Source organism: Artemia franciscana, chromosome 18 (genome assembly GCF_032884065.1).
Source record: "Artemia franciscana chromosome 18, ASM3288406v1, whole genome shotgun sequence".
In the NCBI taxonomy this organism is placed as follows: domain Eukaryota; kingdom Metazoa; phylum Arthropoda; class Branchiopoda; order Anostraca; family Artemiidae; genus Artemia; species Artemia franciscana.
The window spans coordinates 17,254,298-17,275,494 of NC_088880.1; the positions used below are offsets into that span (position 1 = coordinate 17,254,298).

At 36.6% G+C, this 21,197-nt stretch overlaps 1 protein-coding gene and 1 non-coding gene across 2 annotated transcripts in view; one reads left to right on the forward strand and one right to left on the reverse strand.

Annotated features, from left to right (window-relative positions):
• Nucleotides 1–2,689: 2,689 nt before the first annotated feature.
• LOC136038391 (uncharacterized) overlaps nt 2,690–21,197 on the forward strand; it is a 39,029-nt gene continuing 20,521 nt past the window's right edge. The window contains exons 1-2 of the mRNA XM_065721462.1: nt 2,690–2,857; nt 2,948–3,029. Coding sequence (XP_065577534.1) covers nt 2,690–2,857; nt 2,948–3,029 — 250 coding nt within the window. The remainder of the gene's footprint in view (nt 2,858–2,947; nt 3,030–21,197) is intronic.
• LOC136039017 (U6 spliceosomal RNA) lies at nt 20,472–20,577 on the reverse strand. Its single transcript, XR_010620350.1, has one exon. It is a non-coding gene; the product is annotated as a U6 spliceosomal RNA (small nuclear RNA).

Below are 21,197 nucleotides of genomic sequence, written 5' to 3' on the forward strand. Positions count from 1 at the left end.
TTTTGAGGTTTCAATCTTTTTTACTTGGCTTTAACTTTTCAAAATACATTTTCTTTTATTTCACTAGAATTTAACTGATCGAATTTAACTTAAAACCAATGATGTGGCTTAAATTAAGTCATATCTTGGTTTTACCCAAATCTAAGAGATAGATTTAAAGATCTTTTAATCCTTATGAATCAGAATTAGTAGAGCAAAGCAATGGGGCAGTAGAATTTTTGTTTTAGGCAAATTATTCAAAATTTTTAAGATTTTAAATTCATCTTCATCAAGCAAAGTTGTGAGGCTCAATATACTTCCTTGGACCTCATTATTGCTATAAAATTTAAAAAAATGCTGGACTGGGATCTTCTGTAAATCAGGTCACTAGATCATGGAACATGTTACCTGATGATGTTGTTTCAAGAAATGATGTTACAGCTTTGCTTAGAACCTCTTTTTATGAAGGGTAATATATAAATCCATAATATTTATGGTATCTGTATGACTTGTTTTACTCAGTACCCCTAAAATGAGTTTAATGAATTTATCTCCTTGTGCATTCTTGTGTATTTGCTTTCTGCAAATACATCACAAATTCTGTTGGTTGATCTGTCAGTTCTGATTTTACTAGTTTAGGCCTTTCCAGATAAGCAAGGACAAAGAAATTAGGCAGGCGTATCAGGGACCAGACCAGATTAAATTAGAAATAGTCGTTTCCCCAATTTAACCATCTGGGGGGGAGTGGGGGATGGTTAATTTGGAAAAATTGGAAAAAATGTGGTATTTTTAACTCACAAATGGGTGATTGGATCTTAATTAAATTTGATATTTAGAAGAATATTGTGTCTCAGAGTTGTTATTTTCAATCCAAACTGGATCTGGTGACATTAGGTGACAGTTGGAGGGGGAAACCCAAAATCTTGGGAAATGTTTAGAGTAGAGGGATTGGGATGAAAATTGGAAACACTTTTTTAGGGTGTATTTCAAATTGAATATGCTTTCTTGCAACTAACACAAGTTTTCATAACACGAGCTTTGTCCCAAACTTTTGAAATGTCATTTTCCTTCAAAGAGAGAAGGAATAGAGAACAACATTTTCAAAAGACCCTTTGGGCTGAATTTATGTTATTGGATATTTTTCTGAAAGTTTTATTACCCCCTGCTTGACTATTTTCAAGTATCATCTAAAATCTATACCTCACCACTATTACCATAAATTGAATGCAGACCTTACCTTGATACTTTGTTTTCATCAGATCCATATTATGCAACAGCCATGCAAATTTCCATCCAACTATTCAAAAACCTAATTACAACAAATCTTGAGATGTGCTCTGAACATCTACCCAAGATCAAAGTTGATTTTTCCAACCCTCATCACTATTGACTTATGAAAATTTTTGTCAGGTTTGGGAAGCTGAGGGGAGAGCTAATTCTAAAACTTAATAATAGTTCAAAGAAAGGTCACAAATTTGTCTGTTTTTCTTCAGTATAGTCAGAAAACTAGATAATGACTGTTATTGAAAACATGTGTAAAATAAAATTAGCTTGTTGAATGTTTTCTTTGTCAAAGCCTGGTCATTACATTTCTGTGACAAAGCTCTTAAAATTCATATATTAATGACACATTCCTTGAAAAAATCTTCATATCAATTTTGTTTAAGTTTTCGGAGATTTGCTGTTTTATTTATGACTTCTTTTTGGAACCTCTGTGAACTGTTCCATTCTTTGACAATTTAATTACTTGTATAGTTTTTTTTTTTACCAAAGGCTGATGTAAAGCCTGGTCATTACATTTCTGTGACAAAGCTCTTAAAATTCATATATTAATGACACATTCCTTGAAAAAATCTTCATATCAATTTTGTTTAAATTTTCGGAGGTTCGCTGTTTTATTTATGACTTCTTTTTGGCACCTCTGGTAACTGTTCCATTCTTTGACAATTTAATTACTTGTATAGTTTTCTTTACCAAAGGCTGATGTCACCACTTAACCATCAGCCATCCAAAAAAAAGAAAATTAGAAATAACAAATTAATTAAAAATCTGAATCATTCACCAATATCTAAAATAAGTTTCTGAAACTGTATGTAATTGTTCTAAGGTATGAAAGTCATGAAGATCATCGTCTAAGAACATATTGAACATAATTTTATCTTACAATAATCAGTATCAGCTTGTTTCATGATTTATTAAAATATTCTTTAGTTGTGTTTAAATTCTCGATAAAAAAAAACAATTTAGCTGTGTAATTTTATCTTTGCCCCAGGGTAGATATTATCAGTTACCCACTTAGTAAATGACGGTCCTAGTCGAGTCGGTTGATGCACTGGATTTGGGATCCTTTGTCTGAAAGGACGCGGGTTCGAATCCCAGTGTACCCAATTATTCAGTTTGGGACGGGAGTCAGTGGCGTGACTCTGTAAGCTTAGCCAGAGTTGACCCAGCTTTAAATGGGTACCTGGAGAAATCTGGGGAAGGTAAACAGGAAGGGTGTGCGAAAGTACAGGATGGCTGGCCCCCAACCCCCCATTGCACTTCCTGGCTGAAGGGCCAAGAAACGGAGATCAGCACCGCCGGTAGGGACTGTAATGTCTAATGCTGTATCCTTTACCTTTTTTTTTTTACTTAGTAAATACACCTTATTGTAGTTCAATCAAGGTTTAGCAGCAAACCTTAGAATTAATCTATTCTTTAAAAAAAATCTATGACATTCAAATTTTTTCTATCTACTGTTATTGTTATTGGTATTCGTGTTATTGCCAGTTTAAATTCTGGTCATGATCCTGTTAAATATAATTATCTATTGTCTCTAACTGCTCTTTATTTTCTTTTAAAGACCGAAAATGTTACCCGGCCTGTAGAAGCGGCTGGTGTTAGTGTAGAACCACACTGGCTACGTCTTTTCACTAAGGCTCTTGAAGGTCTTGATTTGAAGTCCCTAATTAGGTTATTAGGTTATTAGGGACTTCAAATCAAGACCTTCAAGACCTTTGCCTCTGGAGTTGGTGGTTTTCTAGCTGCTGGAGGTGCTGATGCAGATGGTGGTATGTAGAATTTTTTTATTTGGTTATTAATTTAAAGGGAGATTCTTAAAATCCAAGTTGAAAGGCCACAATTGACTGAAGTTGTTTCTAGAAAAGGTTTATCCTGTCAGATTAGCAAAAACTTCCCAACTTAAAAAAAAGTATCTCTTGACTTAGATTAGTATTTCAAAAGTCCTGTTGGATGTGGTAGAGTTTGTATCTTTGGTATCATAATTCATTAAAGCTCTCTTCTGATACAGTCTGTTGAATTAAATTTTAATCAGATCACATGGTATTGAACTTGTATACTACTACTGTACACTGCCCCAGATTCATTGGAACAGACAGGGAGACTTTTTTCCTACTTTGGTCAAATATATCATGCTTTACTTCTGACTTTGAAAAACATTGTAACTTTGCCGTTTTTAGTGGATCATCATTTTTGAAGAATTTTTAGCTTCTTTGAGAAGATACTTTGCTCAAAATCTTGTGTTTTTAAGACTAATTATCAACACATTTTAGCTGCATACTCAGTTTGTCAAGTCTAATTAAACTGCATTCCTAATTAATTCATTAATTTTGCATAGTTGTAGACCTGTTTATATCTTTTTATGGTATAGACAGGGGGAATACTGTTCTATATTGAACTTGTTTCTATAGTCTGAGTCTGTTTATATATTACTCAGTCTCTGCTCAAAGTCACATACACAAATTTTGAACTTTATGTATTTTAAAAACCTGGCAGAAGCTCTTGCTGTCATTGTCTTGGTTAACTAAAAATAGATGCAATACAGCATAGTTTACAAATTGGGGGTTGAGGATGTTCAAAGATATCTATATATATATAAATAAGTTGTCTGTGTGTGTGTGTCGAGTGACGTCATGTTTGTGTGTCGACTGACGTCATGTTTGTTAATTGACGAAATTACACACCGGGACACAAATGACGACCGGGACACCGGGACATCTATCTATGTAAAAATAAGTTGTCTGTGTGTCGAGTGACGTCATATTTGTGTGTCGACTGACGTCATGTTTGTTGATTGACGAAATTACACACCGGGACATCGGGACACAAATGACGACCGGGACACCGGGATATAGGGAATATAAATGACGACCGGGACACTCAAAGAGAAAGCGACCGGGACACAAGGAATGTTCGATTAGCAATCACCATCAACAAAGTACCGGGACACAAATGACGACCGGGACACAGGGAATATAAATGACGACCAGGACACTAAAAGAGAAATTACAGACCGGGACACCGGAACACAAATGACGACCGGGACAGACTGGGACACCTGGACACAGGGAAACAACAACAACGGGGACGCCGGGGGCACAGGGGGATATATAAATGACGACAGGGACACAGGGAATGTTTGATTAGCAATCACCATCAACAAAGCTCAAGGGCAATCATTAGAATAATGAGGTATAGATCAGAATACAGATTCTAAGAATACAGATTCTGAATACAATTATAGTCCAAGAGTCGTTAAACCTGACAATCTATTTATATGCACAGACAATGGGACAGCCAAGAATGTTGTACATTCGCAAGTTTTACGTAGTTAAAAATATATATATATATCTATCTATATTCATAGGTGGGACACAGGGACACAACTACAATGGCGCGTAACTAATATGGCGCGTAACGACTTGCGCGCGCGGGGGGGCTTGTGGGGGCGCGAAGTGTCCCCACCAACTAGGTGTTGGGATGTTAATTAAAATTAAGTATATGTTGCACATTTAATTATGCCTTATACAAAGTTTGGTAATGGGTTAGATTCCTATTAACCTATCTTCAGGCAAATCTACTGTTGCATGGATGTGTAATGTGTTCTGCTGTTAATGGTTAGTCCTAAAGTAGACAATTTTTTTGTTTAGATTAAATCAATTTTCACTCCATGAATAGCTCAATTTTTTTATTTTATGCTGAAATTTATCCAATGAAAAATTTTCTTTAGGCTGTTGTTTGTACTCTTAAATTTACCACATTATAAATAATTCAACAAGTACTGTCACTTATCTAATGCTAGTACAGGCTTAAGATTATCTGCTAGAAACATCACTTTAAGTTTTTTAAGATGATATTTTGTTTATTATCTCAAAATTTTTAAATTTTACCTCAATTTTATCAGACATTTTAGGAATAACAGCGACCAGAAACAAGAATTATTAAATTATGATAATTATAAACCTAACAATTTAAAAATAAGAAAAATTTGACAATTGTAAAATTAACACTCCTAACAATTATAAATTTTGACAGGATACATAAATTGTAAAAGGAAGATGTTAAATCAGGAAAAATCTTTTAGATAAAATGCTTAGCAATAAAGGCAATACAAATTTCACATAGAGGGCCAACATTTACTTTATGCTCTTAGCAGTCTTTGTGACTCGAATACATCTTTTCTTTCGACCAGGCTTTAACACCAATAGTGCTTACAAAAAAAAATCCCATAGAGCACTGCAAAACTGATGTTTTATCAAACGGAGTAAATGGCTTTTTCATAAATCGTCCTCAAAAGACTAAAGAGTTCCATGACGAAAGTTTCGATAATGTCCCACTTGATGAGTCATTTAAATATGCAGAAATAAAAATAAATAATTTGAAACTTTTGGCCTTTGCACGTCCGACCACTATAGCGACGAACTTGGGCTTTTTATTGTAAAAAAAAAGGAAAAAAGTCTTGAAACATATTTTTGGGTCATGCACTCTTCCTAACTTTGAGGATAAAGACACAACTTGTATATTCGTAAAAGATATATTAAACACTAAATTCTAGTCCTTTTAGGGGTGTAACAAGAAAAACAGAACGAAGAGATAGAAATGCATAGAAGACATTTAAAACGAGGGTTTTAAGTAAAGGCAATAAAATATTAACCAATCATTTTTTCTTTTTAAAAATTGTGTTTTAATAAACAGTGTCAACTTTGACAAAATCTCAAAAATTTACAAATCGAAATTTTACTTTTCATAACAACGTGGCGTATCCTTCCGTTTTTTATAGTTCAATATATTTTGCTTAAATTACAGAATTCACAATTTTATAAGAAAAAGTCAATTTATTTATTTCCACTCCCACCACAACTATTAATTACACAGTCAATATCTACCTCAATATTTTAGTGAAAGTTTGCAGTTTGCTGTCAGTTTAAAGGTCTTCGTTAGTATTTCCTCTTCTAATCATCCTGAAATATTTAAATAAAGACTAAAATCGTCAGAAAAATGGGCGAACATTCCCTGTGTCCCCGTCGTCATTTATATATCCCCCTGTGCCCCCGGCGTCCCCGTTGTAGTTGTGTCCCTATGTCCCGGTTGTCATTTATATTCCCAGTATTCCGGTCGTCATTTGTGTCCCAATGTACCAGTCTGTAATTTCTCTTTGAGTGTCCCGGTCGTCATTTATATTCCCTGTGTCTCGGTGTCCCGGTCGTCATTTGTGTCCCGGTGTCCCGGTCTGTAATTTATCTTTGAGTGTCCCGGTCGTCATTTATATGTCCTGGTCGTTATTTGTGTCCCAGTGTCCCAGTCTGTAATTTCTCTTTGAGGGTCCCGGTCGTCATTTATATTCCCTGTGTCCCGGTTTTTAGTTTTCTTTTTCTCCTTTATTTTTCAGTTTTTTTCCTGTTTTTAGTTTTTTTTATTAGTTCTTAGTTTTTTTTTTCTTTTTGTTTTTTTTGTAGTTTTTACCTTTTTTCATTTTTTTTAGTTTTTTTTCTTTTTTAGTTTTTAGTTTTTTTCCTTTTTCTTTATTTTTTTTATAGTTTTTTACCTTTTTTAGTTTTTTTTATGTATAGTACCGTTTACAGTTCTCAAATACTCAAAGGACGTCGGACCGGGTACATTCACCAAAAGCAGGCGTAGAAAGAAGCATTCATGTTGACTGGGGTGAACGGTGTAGAGTCTTCCTATCTTGGTATCTTTGAAGATGGTAGGTTGGCCATCGACTGACTTACCCTGTTTTCGACGTTCAAATACTTTATTTTTAGTATTCCTCGTGTAATACGAAGGCACTTCAGTATACAGCAGTTTTTTTGCAAAAGAATCATTTTTGCATAGCGAAAAGAAAGCAGTTAACTTTGTATCCGGTGGATTCAGGGCTCTTTGTTGAGCGTTGGATTCTGAAAAATAAACACGTTGACCATTCTGTAAATGTACCGCTAAGTGAACAACAGCTGGACTACGTTCATGTATCGGAAATGAAAGAATTCGCCAAACAGCTTCATTACTGCTTATGTATCTTCCAGCCTGATATTGTACGATTTCGTCGATATCTTTGATTTCGGACTGCAAGCCAAAAACTGCCATGTCACTGCCTTTGTTGACGTATTTACATATGTATTTGATTGCCTTTACGGAGTTACAGTATTCAACGTTTATGTGTGCATTAAATGTTTTTGATAATAATGGGGAATATTGAACAACCCACTGGTTATCTACTTCGATGGTGGTACCGTTACGCTTCTTTATTACTGCTGTTTTACCGCCATCTTCAGTAGATCTTCTTCCATATTGCGGGTAACCATCATTGCCAGTAAATGTGTTGGATACTAAAAGTCGAGGATATTGCTTCGTGCACCTTCCTTTGGTCATGTATGGTGAATTTTCGTTCAGTAACCGCAAGGTCCATGTATCATATTTTTTACAAATATATCATATAACCCCTTATCGACATTTTCATTAGGTATTTCAGCGGAAATCACATCATCAATTTCGTTAGAAGTAATTTTATTATATAGCCAGATTAGTATATGTGCGTGTGGCAAACCTCGTTTTTGCCATTCCACTGAGTACATCCAGCATCGCACTGACCCAAACACTTCAAGTTTTACTATGTAGTTTATCAGTGATTTCCACTTTTGCCGGAAGACACGGGCCGTAATGTCATGTCTATGAACCGCCGATTGTCCTTGAAGTAAAAGCTGCTGTATCTCGTCCCAAGATTGATTACATGTAAATGTAATAAATAAATCTGGACGACCATAGAGACGAACATACGCAATAGCATCTTGAGCATATTCATGCATATGACGGGGACTGCCAGCATATGACGAAGGTAAAATCGTTAATCTTCCAACGTTTGTGGTATTACCGTCATTTACAACTGCATCTCGCAAATGAATGTATTGTTCAGAGCGGAGCTTGGTCTAATTCAGACGGATATATAGCAAACGTTTTGATTCAATTTTTGCATACATATCAACGACGTATTGGTGAAACAACTGACGGCATTTCAAAATATAATTGTCTTCATCCTGCCGAATCATTAGTCTATAGGAATAATAATGCATTGCACTGCATTTCTTATTCATTTCTTTGTTAGTGGCTGGATTCATCAATTTAATATTAAAGTGATAGCCGTCGGCTCCATCCCAAAAAATGATAGGATATTGTAGGGCATCGTAGCATCGATGAGTTTCTGCAATTCTTACCAACTGAGCGTTTCGCTTATGAAGAATAATATCTCGAGGTAAAAACTGATCACCGACCATAACGATTGCCACTTCGTCGATAGTTGGAGCATTGTATTTACGCACATGTTGGCCAGGAGGTGTTTTGTCAGCGGAAATAACAATTTTATGCGTATCAGTAGGCATCAAATCGATGGCTGTTTTGAACAGACGCACTAAATTATTATTTTCGTGGAAAAGATGTTGCAATTGGGAAACGATTGTCCTTTCAACGTTGGGAGAAATTTCGCAACGTGTATTCAATTCAGAATTTCTATCACTGATGAAGTACAATTGTAAAAAATTATGATTCTCGCCTGAGAATGGTAGAAGGGACCCTGCTCTATGATAAATTTGCCCTTTTACTTTGAAAGTAGGCATAAATTGATCTTGATTTTCGATTTGGGCACCAAACGACGTTATTTGGAAACATGAGTTATATTTTCTGATGTTTGATAAAAAACCCTTAGATTCTGACGTAGTTCCAGTAAGCAAAGTCTTCAATGGCTCTGGGGGTGCAGCCAGTAGAGGAAGTTTAACTTTCCCTGAGGCGCAACACATTCCCATTGTTTCACCATTAAATTTCAAGGCCTTGCAATAGGGACAAATTTTAGACATAGTCCCGATTTGAACACATCTACTATAATGATCGACTGGGCTGTACCTGAATGCCATGCGATAATTTTCAGGTTGCTCTTGTGATTCCTCGGCACGCTTTCTTTTCTTACTTTCTTTATCAGCCGCAAGCCTGTTTTCACGTTGCTCTTGTGATTCCTCGACACGCCTTCTTTTTTCACTTTCTCTTTTAGCAGCAATTCTGGTTTCGCGTTGCTCTGGTAGTTCCTCGACACGCCTTCGTTGACGTAAATTGCACATTCCTAATCTAGCATTATCTCTTGAAGCCGCAAGCCTGTTTTCACGTTGCTCTTGTGATTCCTCGACACGCCTTCTTTTTTTACTTTCTCTTTCAGCAGCAAGTCTGGTTTCGCGTTGCTCTGGTAGTTCCTCGACACGCCTTCGTTGACGTAAATTGCACATTCCTAATCTGGCCCTTTCTCTTTGAACCGCAAGCCTGGTTTTGCTTTTTGGTAACATTCTATAACATTGACAGTTGGAGAAATCTCCACGTGCCAAGCTTGCTAAAGCTCAACAATTTATAATAAACCTCAAATTTTTAAGTATCTTTTTTAAGGTTTTCAAATTACATTAATCTATTGTCAAAATATTTCGAAATATTTATGCAATTCCCAGTTTTTACATTTAAACCCTCAACACAAAAATACATACAACGTATTTTTATATATATAGAAGTTATAATCTGGCTTAACAGACAAAGTGTAACAGACATAACCCACAGACAACTTATATATATATATATATATATATATATATATATATATATATATATATATATATATATATATATATACTAGCTGTTGGGGTGGCGCGAAGCGCCACCCCAACACCTAGTTGGTGGGGGCGCTTCGCAACCACCCTCCCCAAGCCCCCCCGCGCGCGTAAGTCGTTACGCGCCATATTAGTTACGCGCCATTGTAGTTGTGTCCCTATGTCCCACCTGTGAATATACATATATATATATATATATATATATATATATATATATATATATATATATATGTTTTTAACTACGTAAAACTTGCGAATATACAAAATTCTTTGCTGTCCCATCGTCTGTGCATATAAATAGATTGTCATGTGAACATGCAACGCATAATGGTCCATGGGAAAACAATCCGTATTCAGATCTATACCTCATGATTCTATTGATTGCCCTTGAGCTTTGTTGATGGTGATTGCTAATCGACCATTTCCTTTGTTGCCGTCGTCATTTATATATCCCCCTGTGCCCCCCGGCGTCCCCGTTGTAGTTGTGTCCCTGTGTCCGGGTCGTCATTTATATACCGTGTCCCCGTCGTCATTTGTGTCCCGGTGTCCCAGTCTGTGATTTCTATTTGAGTGTCCCGGGCGTCATTTATATTCGTCAGGATATTGTAGGGCATCGTAGCATCGATGAGTTTAAGCAATTCTTGTCAACTGATTGTTTCGCCTATAAAAAATATTATCTCGAGGTAAGAACTGATCACCGACCACAACGATTGCCACTTTGTTGATAGTTGCGTATCAGGAGGCATCAATTCGATTGCTGTTTTTAAGCAGAAGCACTAAATTATTATTTTTGTGGAAAAGATGATATATATAAATATATATATATATTTTCTTTTTAGTTTTTTTGTAGTTTTTACCTTTTTTAGTTTTTTTCTTCTTTTGTATTAATGCTAAAGCCAAGGTTCAAACCTGGAGCCTCTCGGACCTAGAACCTGAAACATAATACGCTTTACCTACTCAGCTACTTCGGTGTGAATACATTCGTTTTGAGCAGCTTCCTCGGGTGTTGCCATTGTAGGTTCTTCAGTCATTTTACAATTAGAAATTTCTCTTTCAACGGTCATCTTACAATTAAAAATTTGTCTTTGAACGATATTCTTAAATACCTGTGTCCTGGTCGTCATTTATATTGCCTGTGTCCCGGTCGTCATTTGTGTCCCGGTATCCCAGTCTGTAATTTCTCCTTGAGTGTCCCGGTCGTTATTTATATTCCCTCTGTCCCGGTCGTCATTTGTGTCCCGGTCTGTAATTTCTCTTTGAGTGTTTTTTCTTTTTAGTATTTTTTAGTTTTTTGCATTTTTTCTTTTTTCAGTTTTCTTTTTCTTCTTTATTTTTCAGCTTCACTATGAAATACATATCGCCGAACCTTTGTTTTTTTAACTAAAATCTGGTAGGCATTAATGACCTTATCCAAGTCAAGATCCCAAACCCAATCATCATCGCTATCATTTTCAGTTTTGATATGTTTTGACTCTCGCTGTCCAGGTGGATCTTCATCTAACTGCGCGGTTTTGCGTTCTTTAGCCTCAAGCATGTTTCCTTGCTGTTCTTTTGATTCCTCGGCACGCTTTCTTTTCTGACTTTCTCTATCAGCAGCAAGTTTTTTGGCATAGACTCTTTGAGCATCTTCATCGGCTTTTGCCATTGTAAGTTCATCAGTCATTTTAAACTTAAACATTAATAGATTTCTACGTGAACATATATGTCTTAAATATCTTTAATGACGTCACCGTCATAGCAAAAATGACGACAACTAACTTCATGACGCCAGTCGACACAGAAACATGACGTCACCTGATCCACAGACAGACAACTTATTTTTATATATATAGATAGATATAATTCTAAAATTGTCAGGTAATTTTCTATTTTGAAATAAAAACTAAAAATTATTGCTCAGACAACATAAATATTTTTGATAAATAAAAACTAAAAATTATTGCTCAGACAACATAAATATTTTTGATATTTACATAATAGCTTTAGTGGTTCTGGACTAAAAACTAAATATGCTAATCAAATTGGGAATTGCAATCTTTTAGGTTGAAAAGGCAGATCCATTGGAATCATGAGAATGCGTGGAATAAGAAAAGCCTCACCCTCGAAAGGCCCTGTCAAGATTGTTGCCTCTATTACGTTATAACAGACATAACACGTCATTTGTGTCCCGGTGTCCCGGTCTGTAGTTTTGTTAGTCGACAAACATGACGTCAGACGACAAACAACTTCATGACGACATACAGCTCAATCCTTATAATGACGTCAGTCGACAAACATGATGTCAGTCGACACACAAACATGACGTCAGTCGACAGACAGACAAACAACTTATTTTTATATATATAGATATATATATATATATATATATATATATATATATATATATATATATATATATATATATATATATATATATATGTTCTTAACTACGTAAAACTTGCGAATATACAACATTCTTCGCTGTCCCACTGTCTGTGCATATAAATAGATTGTCAGGTTTACCGACTCTTGAACATGCAACATATAATTGTCCATGGGAAAAACAATCCGTATTCAGACCTACACCTCATTATTCTAATGATTGCCCTTGAGCTTTGTTGATGGTGATTGCTAATCGAACATTCCCTGTGTCCCCGTCGTCATTTATATATCCCCCTGTGCCCCCGGCACCCCCTTGTAGTTGTGTACCTGTGTCCCGGTCGTCATTTATATTCCTAATATCCCGGTCGTCATTTGTGTCCCAGTCTGTAATTTCTCTTTGAGCGTCCCAGTCGTCATTTATATTCCCTGTGTCCCGGTCGTCATTTGTGTCCCGGTGTCCCGGTCTGTAATTTATCTTTGAGTGTCCCAGTCTGTAATTTCTCTTTGAGTGTCCCGGTCGTCATTTATATTCCCTGTGTCCCGGTTTTTAGTTTTCTTTTTCTCCTTTAATCTTCAGTTTTTTTCCTTTTTTTAGTTATTTTTCTTTTTCAGTTTTTATTTTATTTAGTTTCTTTTTATTAGTTTTTGTTCTTTTTGTGTTTATTTTTTTTGTAGTTTTTACCTTTTTTTAGTTTTTTTTTAGTTTTTTTAGTATTTTCTTTTTAGTTTTTTTGTAGTTTTTACCTTATTTAGTTTTTTCTTCTTTTGTATTTTACCTTTTTTATTTTTTTTTCTTCTTTTGTATTAATGCTAATGCCAAGGTTCGGACCTGGAACATAACGCTCTACCAACTCAGCTACTTCGGCTTGAATACATTCGTTTTTGAATTGGTATATGATGTGTTCCGGTCGTCATTTATATTCCCTGTGTCCCGGTCTGTAATTTCGTCAGTCGATAAGCATGACGTCAGACGACAAACAACTTCATGACGACATACAGCTCAATCCTTATAATGACGCCAGTCGACACACATGACGTGAGTCGACAGACCCACAGACAAACAACTTATTTATATATATATAGATTTGTCTTTGAACGATTTTCTTAAATACTTATAGTGACGTCATATACTAAGCATCGTCATAACAAACATGACGACAACTAACTTCATGACGACATACAGCTCAATCCTTATAATGACGTCACTCGACAGACAGACAGACATCTTATTTTATATATAGATATATATACAGCAGTTCAGACAATTTTATGGCAAATATATGCATCACAGTAATATTGCTGTTGCATTCTGTTTCCGTGTTTAACTCAAGTTATGCGAATTTCCCCTTGTCATTTTTATTTTTATTTTCAAATGTTTGGAAAAAAAATGAATCCCATTCCACTGATTCAAACTGAGAATTCAGAGACCCATCTATACCAGGTAGATCAAAAAAAACAAATTATTATTTGCTCTCTTTTATAAACAATTTTTATGGTACTTGGTATTTACCAAGTGACATAGCAATCGCAAATTCTGTCGGTCTGTCTGTCGGTCCCGGTTTTGCTACTTTAGGCACTTCCAGGTAAGCTAGGTCGATGAAATTTTGCAGGCGTATCAGGGACCGGACCAGATTAAATTAGAAATAGTTGTTTTCCCGATTTGACCATCTGGGGGGAGGGGGAGTGGAGGGCCTGTTAATTCGGAAAAAATAGAAAAATTGAAGTATTTTTAACTTACGAACGGTTGATCAGATCTTAATGTAATTTGATGTTTGGAAGGATATCGTGTCTCAGAGCTATTATTTTAAATCCCGACCGGATCTGGTGATATTGGGAGGGAGTTGGGAGGGGGAAACCTGAAATCTTGGAAAACAGTTAGAGTGGAGGGATCGGGATGAAACTTGGTGGGAAAAACAAGTACAAGTCCTAGATACATGATTGACATAACCGGAACGGACCCACTCTCTTTGGGGTAGTTGGGGGGGGGTAATTCTGAAAAAATGAGGTATTTTTAACTTACGAACGGGTGATCGGATCTCAATGAAATTTGATATTTAGAAGGATCTCGTAACTCCGATCTCTTATTTTAAATCTCAACTGGATCCAGCGTAATTGGGGGGGGCAGTTGGGGGAACCGGAAATCTTAGAAAATACTTAAAGCGGTGAGATCAGGATGAAACTGGATGGGAAGAATAAAAACCTGTCTAAGCTACATGACTGACATAACCGGACCGGATCTGCTCTCTTTTGGGTAGTTGGGGGTGGGTTAATTCTGAAAAACTAAAAAAAATGAGGTATTTTTAACTTACGAACGGCTGATCGGATCTCAATGAAATTTGATATTTAGAAGGATATGGTGTCTCAGAGCTCTTATTTTAAATCCCGACCAGATCTGGTGACATTGGGGGGGGAGTTGGAAGGAGGGAACTTAAAACTTGTAAAACACTTAGATTGGAGGTATCGGGATGAAACTTGGTGGGAAAAATAAGCACAAGTCCTAGATACATGATTGACACAACCGGAACAGATCCGACCTCGTTGGGGTAGTTGGGGGGGGGGATTAATTCTGAAAAATTAGAAAAAATGAGGTATTTTTAACTTACGAACGAGTGATCGGATCTCAATAAAATTTGATATTTAGAAGAATATCGTGTCTCAAAGCTCTTATTTTAAATCCTGACCGGATCTGGTGACATTGGGGGGTTGGTGACATTGGGGAAAATAAGCACAAGTCCTAGATACATGATTGACATAACCGGAACGGATCCGCGCTCTTTGGGGTATTTGGGGGGGGGGGTAATTCTGAAAATTAGAAAAAATGAGGTATTTTTATTTTACGAACGGGTAATCGGATCTCAATGAAATTTGATATTTAGAAGGATATCGTGTCTCAAAGCTCTTATTTTAAGTCGCGACCAGATCTGGTGACATTGGGGGGAGTGTGGGATGAGGGAACCTAAAATGATGGAAAACGCTTAGATTGGAGGGATCGGGATGAAACTTGGGGGGGGGAATAAGCAGAAGTCTTAGATACGTGATTTATATAATCGGAATGGATCCGCTCTATTGGGGGGGGGGGTTAATTCTTGAAAACTAGAAAAAATGACGTATGTTCAACTTACGAAGGAGTTATCGGATCTTAATGAAATTTCATATTTAGAAGGACCTCGTAACTCAGATCTCTTATTTTAAATCTCAACCGGATCCAGCGTAATTCGGGGGGGGGGGCAATTGGGGGTCCCAGAAATCTTTGAAAATACTTGAAGCGGTGAGATCAGGATGAAAGTGGATGGGAAGAATAAAAACCTGTCTAAGATACGTGACTATATATATATATATATATATATATATATATATATATATATATATATATATATATATATATATATATATATATATATATATATATATATATATGTATACGGGCTGGTATCTATACCTGAATCTAAGAGGCAGCACAGTGCTTGCAAGTAGACGATTGGTTCGAAGGCAGGAGCAATGTCGACGCGCAGACAAAAAATGGCTTTTTGACCAGATATCTAGTTGATGTCATTCTCTTTAAAAGCTTATGGGCGTGTCCACGGCCCACTCCATCAAGGAGGCACACTCGTGCCTCTATAAAGAGGCGACACACGACAATGTTAAGCGATCTTCGGTTCCAGTGGTCGCAGACGGATGGGGAGGGATGCATTTCGTAGCCCGAGCTCCAACTAAGAAACCTGCAAAATTTCATCCCCCTCCAACTTTTTCTTCATGGGGAAAATCTGGCCGAAAGTTTCGACCTGTCAACCCAAGCCCCCCTTTAACGTTGTCCGATCGGGCTGAAATTCACAAGTTAAGGTCCCCTAGGGCCCAGGAGCTTATCCGCGAAATTTCAGCTTGATCCGATAACTCCTTCCCTGTTTTCCAGAAACCACGCATAGCCACTTAAAATTCATTTACTTTTTTTTCCTAGACGCCTACAGGTCACATCCGACATCGGATCTGGGTGTACGAAGACTCATTCGATGCGGAATTCTCCGAGTAAGTGCCCATGAAAGTTTCGTAGAAAAATCTTAACCCCCCGAAAGTTTCGACCCTCCAACCCCCCCCCCCACCCCTTTTAACGTTGTCCGATCGGGCTGAAATTCACAAGTTAAGGTCCCCTACGGCCCAGGAGCTTATCCGCGAAATTTCAGCTTGATCCGATAACTCCTTCCCTGTTTTCCAGAAACCACCCATTAGCTATTTAATTAACGGATTTCTCTCCATAAGAGCCCATGTTAATTTGAAATTTTTAAAAGCTATTGAGAAGTTATATTTACACACATGCAAGTTATTAGCTCAGTTGGTAGAGCGTGAGACTTTTAATCCTCGGGTCAAGGGTTCAAGTCCCTTACGGGCGGTTTTTTTTCACAACATCAAAAAAATTTTGATAACACCTGGACAGCTTATCATTTGAGAGATAACAGAATATTAGCTTCTTATGAGCAAAAGAAACATTTCGGTCATTCTATCTATTTTTTTTTTCTATTTTATACAATGATTTAAAAGCGGGGGGGGGGCGGCAGCCACCCAAGTTCCTCTCCTAATTCCTGTACGAGGAGTACAGGAATTATTAAATTACATCCACCATGGATTGTAGAAAAACGTACAGAAATAATATGAAAAAAACTTCGTTTTCTTAAAGAGTTAAAGAGGCTGCGTCCCAAAGTCGAACCTTAAAACGTACAGGAATTAGAAGAGGCAGTTGGGGGGCTGCCGCCCCCCAAACCCCCAGCTTTTAAAGACTCTTTTGTACAGGTTTTTTTTTTTGGGGGGGGGGACTTCATTGTTACTAATTACTAGTTTCGGCGCAATGGTTCTCCTGTCCTCTTGTGTTTAACATTTTTCGAAGTTATTCCATTATTCATTCATTTCAATTTTTTGTTAATTAAAAGAGGGCCTTTCCGAAGCCAAGAGCTGGGGGTTAGCAAAAAAACAAAAAACCTGTACAAAAGAGTCTTTAAAAGTTGGGGGTTTGGGGGGCGGCAGCCCCCCAACTGCCTCTTCTAATTCCTGTACGTTTTAAGGTTCGACTTTGTTTTTAATATGAGGCTGTTGTACTTTCTCAAAAATTTTGCTGATAACCGACGAATCAGTGATTGGCCTGTACCTTTTACAAAGCAGTGGTTTTTTACTGCCTTTTTAAGAGTAAAAGTGGTTTGAAAATGACTACCATCCCCCCCGCGTTCATCATTTTTTCATAGACTTCCAATCAAAATTTGGAGATAACAAAATTTGTCCATTGTGGTCAAAGGGCCCGCAAATTTCGTTGAGGAAGACACTCGTGAACCCACTGCTCTCAGGGCATGGGTTTTAAGTTATGCCCCGGGGCTAATAAGGCAATTATAGAAAGGATGATTGTATATACTTTGTAAAATTTTACTCTGAGGGAGAGGGCTGAGCTAAATCAACAGACATTTCGTAACACCAGGTTGACAAATTACCGTATATGCATTACATTGAGAATGGTTTTAGCATTAGGTTAATATACTTTCAGGGAGTGTTCGGAGGGTAAAGTGGACCTCAAATTTCAACTTGGAAGCGAAGGTTCTGGGGAGTGGCTCGATGGTTTTTCAGATCCATATATATGTTTCTGAACAACAAATCTTTAGGAACCTGTATCTGTTCTAGGGTAAGATGTTAGGCAGTAAGCAGCATGATAAAACAAAAGCAGCTGTGTATTACCAAGTGGTCATTATAGCGTATTTGTAATATTTTAAATTTGCTTAAAATATTAGGCACTGTAAACAGCATGTAACAAGGATTTATTCCCCGCGAAGTAGATATTTAAGGCGGAAGAAACGATGTAAGCCCAGGTGATGCACCAGAAAAAAAAAACCCACTAAGGCAGAGCTATAGTAGATATTCATAGAACTAAGGGTTGAAAGATTGGATTGATTTTGGGCTGAATCATGATGGACAATGTCCGCTGACTTTTATGCAAAATCTGAGATTTAATTTGCTTAGACTCACTGGTGAACAAGTGCAACCTTAGCCAAATGAGCTTGGCTGCTCGTAAAAATGAATGCATCAATCTTTTTTTTTACTTGAGAAATAATTTTTTTTTTGTGAAATACTATGCAACACTGAAATTTTAGTGAAATCCCCATATAATCAATAACCCATCACCCCTGAAAAAAAAATAAGTAAACACGTATCCGTGATCTTTGTTCTGCCAAAAAAAAACGAAAAATTTTATATTTTTTGTATATAAGAGCTTTTTGTTGTTTTTTTTCTGTTTGTTTTCCCCAGGGTTTATCGTATCGAACCATTGATTCTAGAAGATCGAGAAGGGGTTCATTTGATTAGAAATCCAAATTTCTAGTGCCTTTTTCAATTTACAAAATGCTCCGGCGCAGTTAGTATCCTCCCGAGTCCTCTTTTCCTAAAAGCCACCTGTTAAAAATTTTTAGATAGCCATTTTGATCACCATTGCCAAAAGATCTAATATTTGTGTCTTTGAGAATGACTCGTCCCTCCCCAGTAATCGGGGGAAAATCTGCAGCTATGACCTCTTCCCATTGTTTACATATAATAATTATTTATTGAAGATAACACACATTTCTTTTTTTTTTGGGGGGGGGGTCTGGCTAAAAAGGCAGGGTTACGTGGAATGATCTTTCCGCGAAGGAGTTTTCAATGGAGAGGGAGCCAGACTCCCCGGAATTATTTAAAAAACAATCAGAAATGAAATATTTCAAGTTAATGAAAGTTTTTCCAAAGCCGCTCCTCTTATCTAACATACAGAAAATATTTTCACTAATATTCCTAGCTGCGTGTCTGACTTTCCTCCCTATAGTATCAAGTACTCTTCCTGACAGGGCTTGACCCATGAGGGTCAAGGGATACCCCCAAGATTTTTTCCTTTATCTCCCCCCTCTTCTCTGATTTTGACCTAGACCTAGCTTTGACTTCACACGCTGTACTCCTGAAACTGTACATTTCATCTTCTACATAGTCTTATTTTAATCTTTAGTTTAATATTTAACTTTTCCCAGAAGGTTTTTCGCAAAAGTCTGCCTGAAGTCTACCAACGTCATAACTTCCCGAAAGCTATTTACCTTTTCTAAGTTTCAGATTTGGATCAATCTTTTTGCTACTTTTAGGTGTTTATGTAATGGCACTCCTGCATACCCTAGTATCTTCAATCGGTCCTGGAGTCTTCTGTTTATAAAAACGTAATCAGTAAGGTTGGCTATCTTACCATCATGTGACATGAACTGAGCATGGACTTGTTTTTGCCTGGACTTGTTAAAACTAGATTGTTATAATACAAAATTGCGAAAATCTATAACCATTACTATTTTGTTTTTGTTTTTTGCACCAAAGTTGCTTAAGCCCCATCTATCCTTATTTTAAACAAGCTGGTTGAAATTTCTTAATAAAATACTATGTTTATACTTGGGATCATGTCTATTTCTTCCTATAACCGTAAATAAAATCTATCAGAGTTACTACTATCTCCACCAGTCAGTTATACAAGGGCACATACTGCAACCTCACACTTTTTAATGCAACTACCATTCTATTATTTATACCTTTGCAACCTATGATGTGCTTAAAACCTTCCTAATTCATTGTGAACCCTAATCCATAGAATCTATGGCTATCTACCCCATCCTTTTTGCCTGAATAAATAGATTTGATATCACCCAATTATATGTTTCCTACCTCTGAGACATACATTACTGAAACTCTTAAAAAGTCTAATTGAAAACGTCTGGATTTGTCAGTGAAAAGTTCAACGTTGTAACATTCTAAGTTGACATTTTCGTATTATTTACATCTTTAAAATTATTATGGCCTTAGGGAAAGCAATGTACCTCAAAACAAGGCAGGACCGGGACTAATAGATCTTCTCAAATCCACTCGATGGCTTTGTGAATTTCTAGGCCCATTATAATCACAACATGGTTTCCCTCCTCAAAGATGCTTGTATATCAAGAGCCTATTACTTACGATTCGGTGTGTATTTGTGCCTACAACTATTATGCTACTATAAGGAGGCAGTTCATAATAGATAAATTCGCTAGGAGAAAGTTTTTCAGATTAGGAAAACTTGTGGATGCCACTATGCAGCCATAAAAGCAGGATATTCTTTTCTGTTATAGGGACGGCGAAAGGAGCTTCTCAAAGAACAGAAACCCTGAACCATTTCACCTTATATACTTTTATGAAAACATTCACCAGTATAAGAAAAAAAAATTAGGGGGCTTCACGATTTTGCGTGTCTCTCTTACGCAGGAGCCATGCTGATCTTCTCTGTATCGTTTAAATTTTAGGATATGTCTTTCCAAAGGAGAACAAATAATCTGTTCAGAAAAGTCAAAATAACGAAAGTTTAATGCATTTTTAAATACTTTTGATTATCTAATAGTTGAATTTCATAGGATTTTGTAGACCAAAGTAATTTTTCAGTCCATGTTATCTCTTTTATTTTCTGATGAGATTCTAGGCAATAAAAGTGAATTTTAAAATTATGTTTCAGTGGAGCGTCATGCTACATCTTATTATTTGTTAGTGTGGTGAATTTTTTTTTTTCTTGGAAAAAGGATTCGTTACCCAGAATAATTTATTACTTTATACGTTCAAACCTTAAAATTGCACTTTATGAATCAATCCCTCTGCCTTATATCTTTGACCCCCCTACCTGCAAAGGAACCCAGGGCAATAGGAAGGAGCGGCCGAGCTTCCAGTATTTTTACTGCTATCATGTCCCCTGAGAGTAGTTTTGTCGTAACTAAGGTTTTCAAAACTCCGAGAAAAACGACTTTGAAAATTTTGCCTTTGCTGGAACCTACACGGTACAACCGTTTTTTTTTTTCCCCAAATACATCAAAAGACAAAGGAGAAAAAATAACTAGGAGGGTCTCCCGAATATTAGAAAAAAAGGTGAAGTTTTCATTGTCAAAAATTGAAATGAAA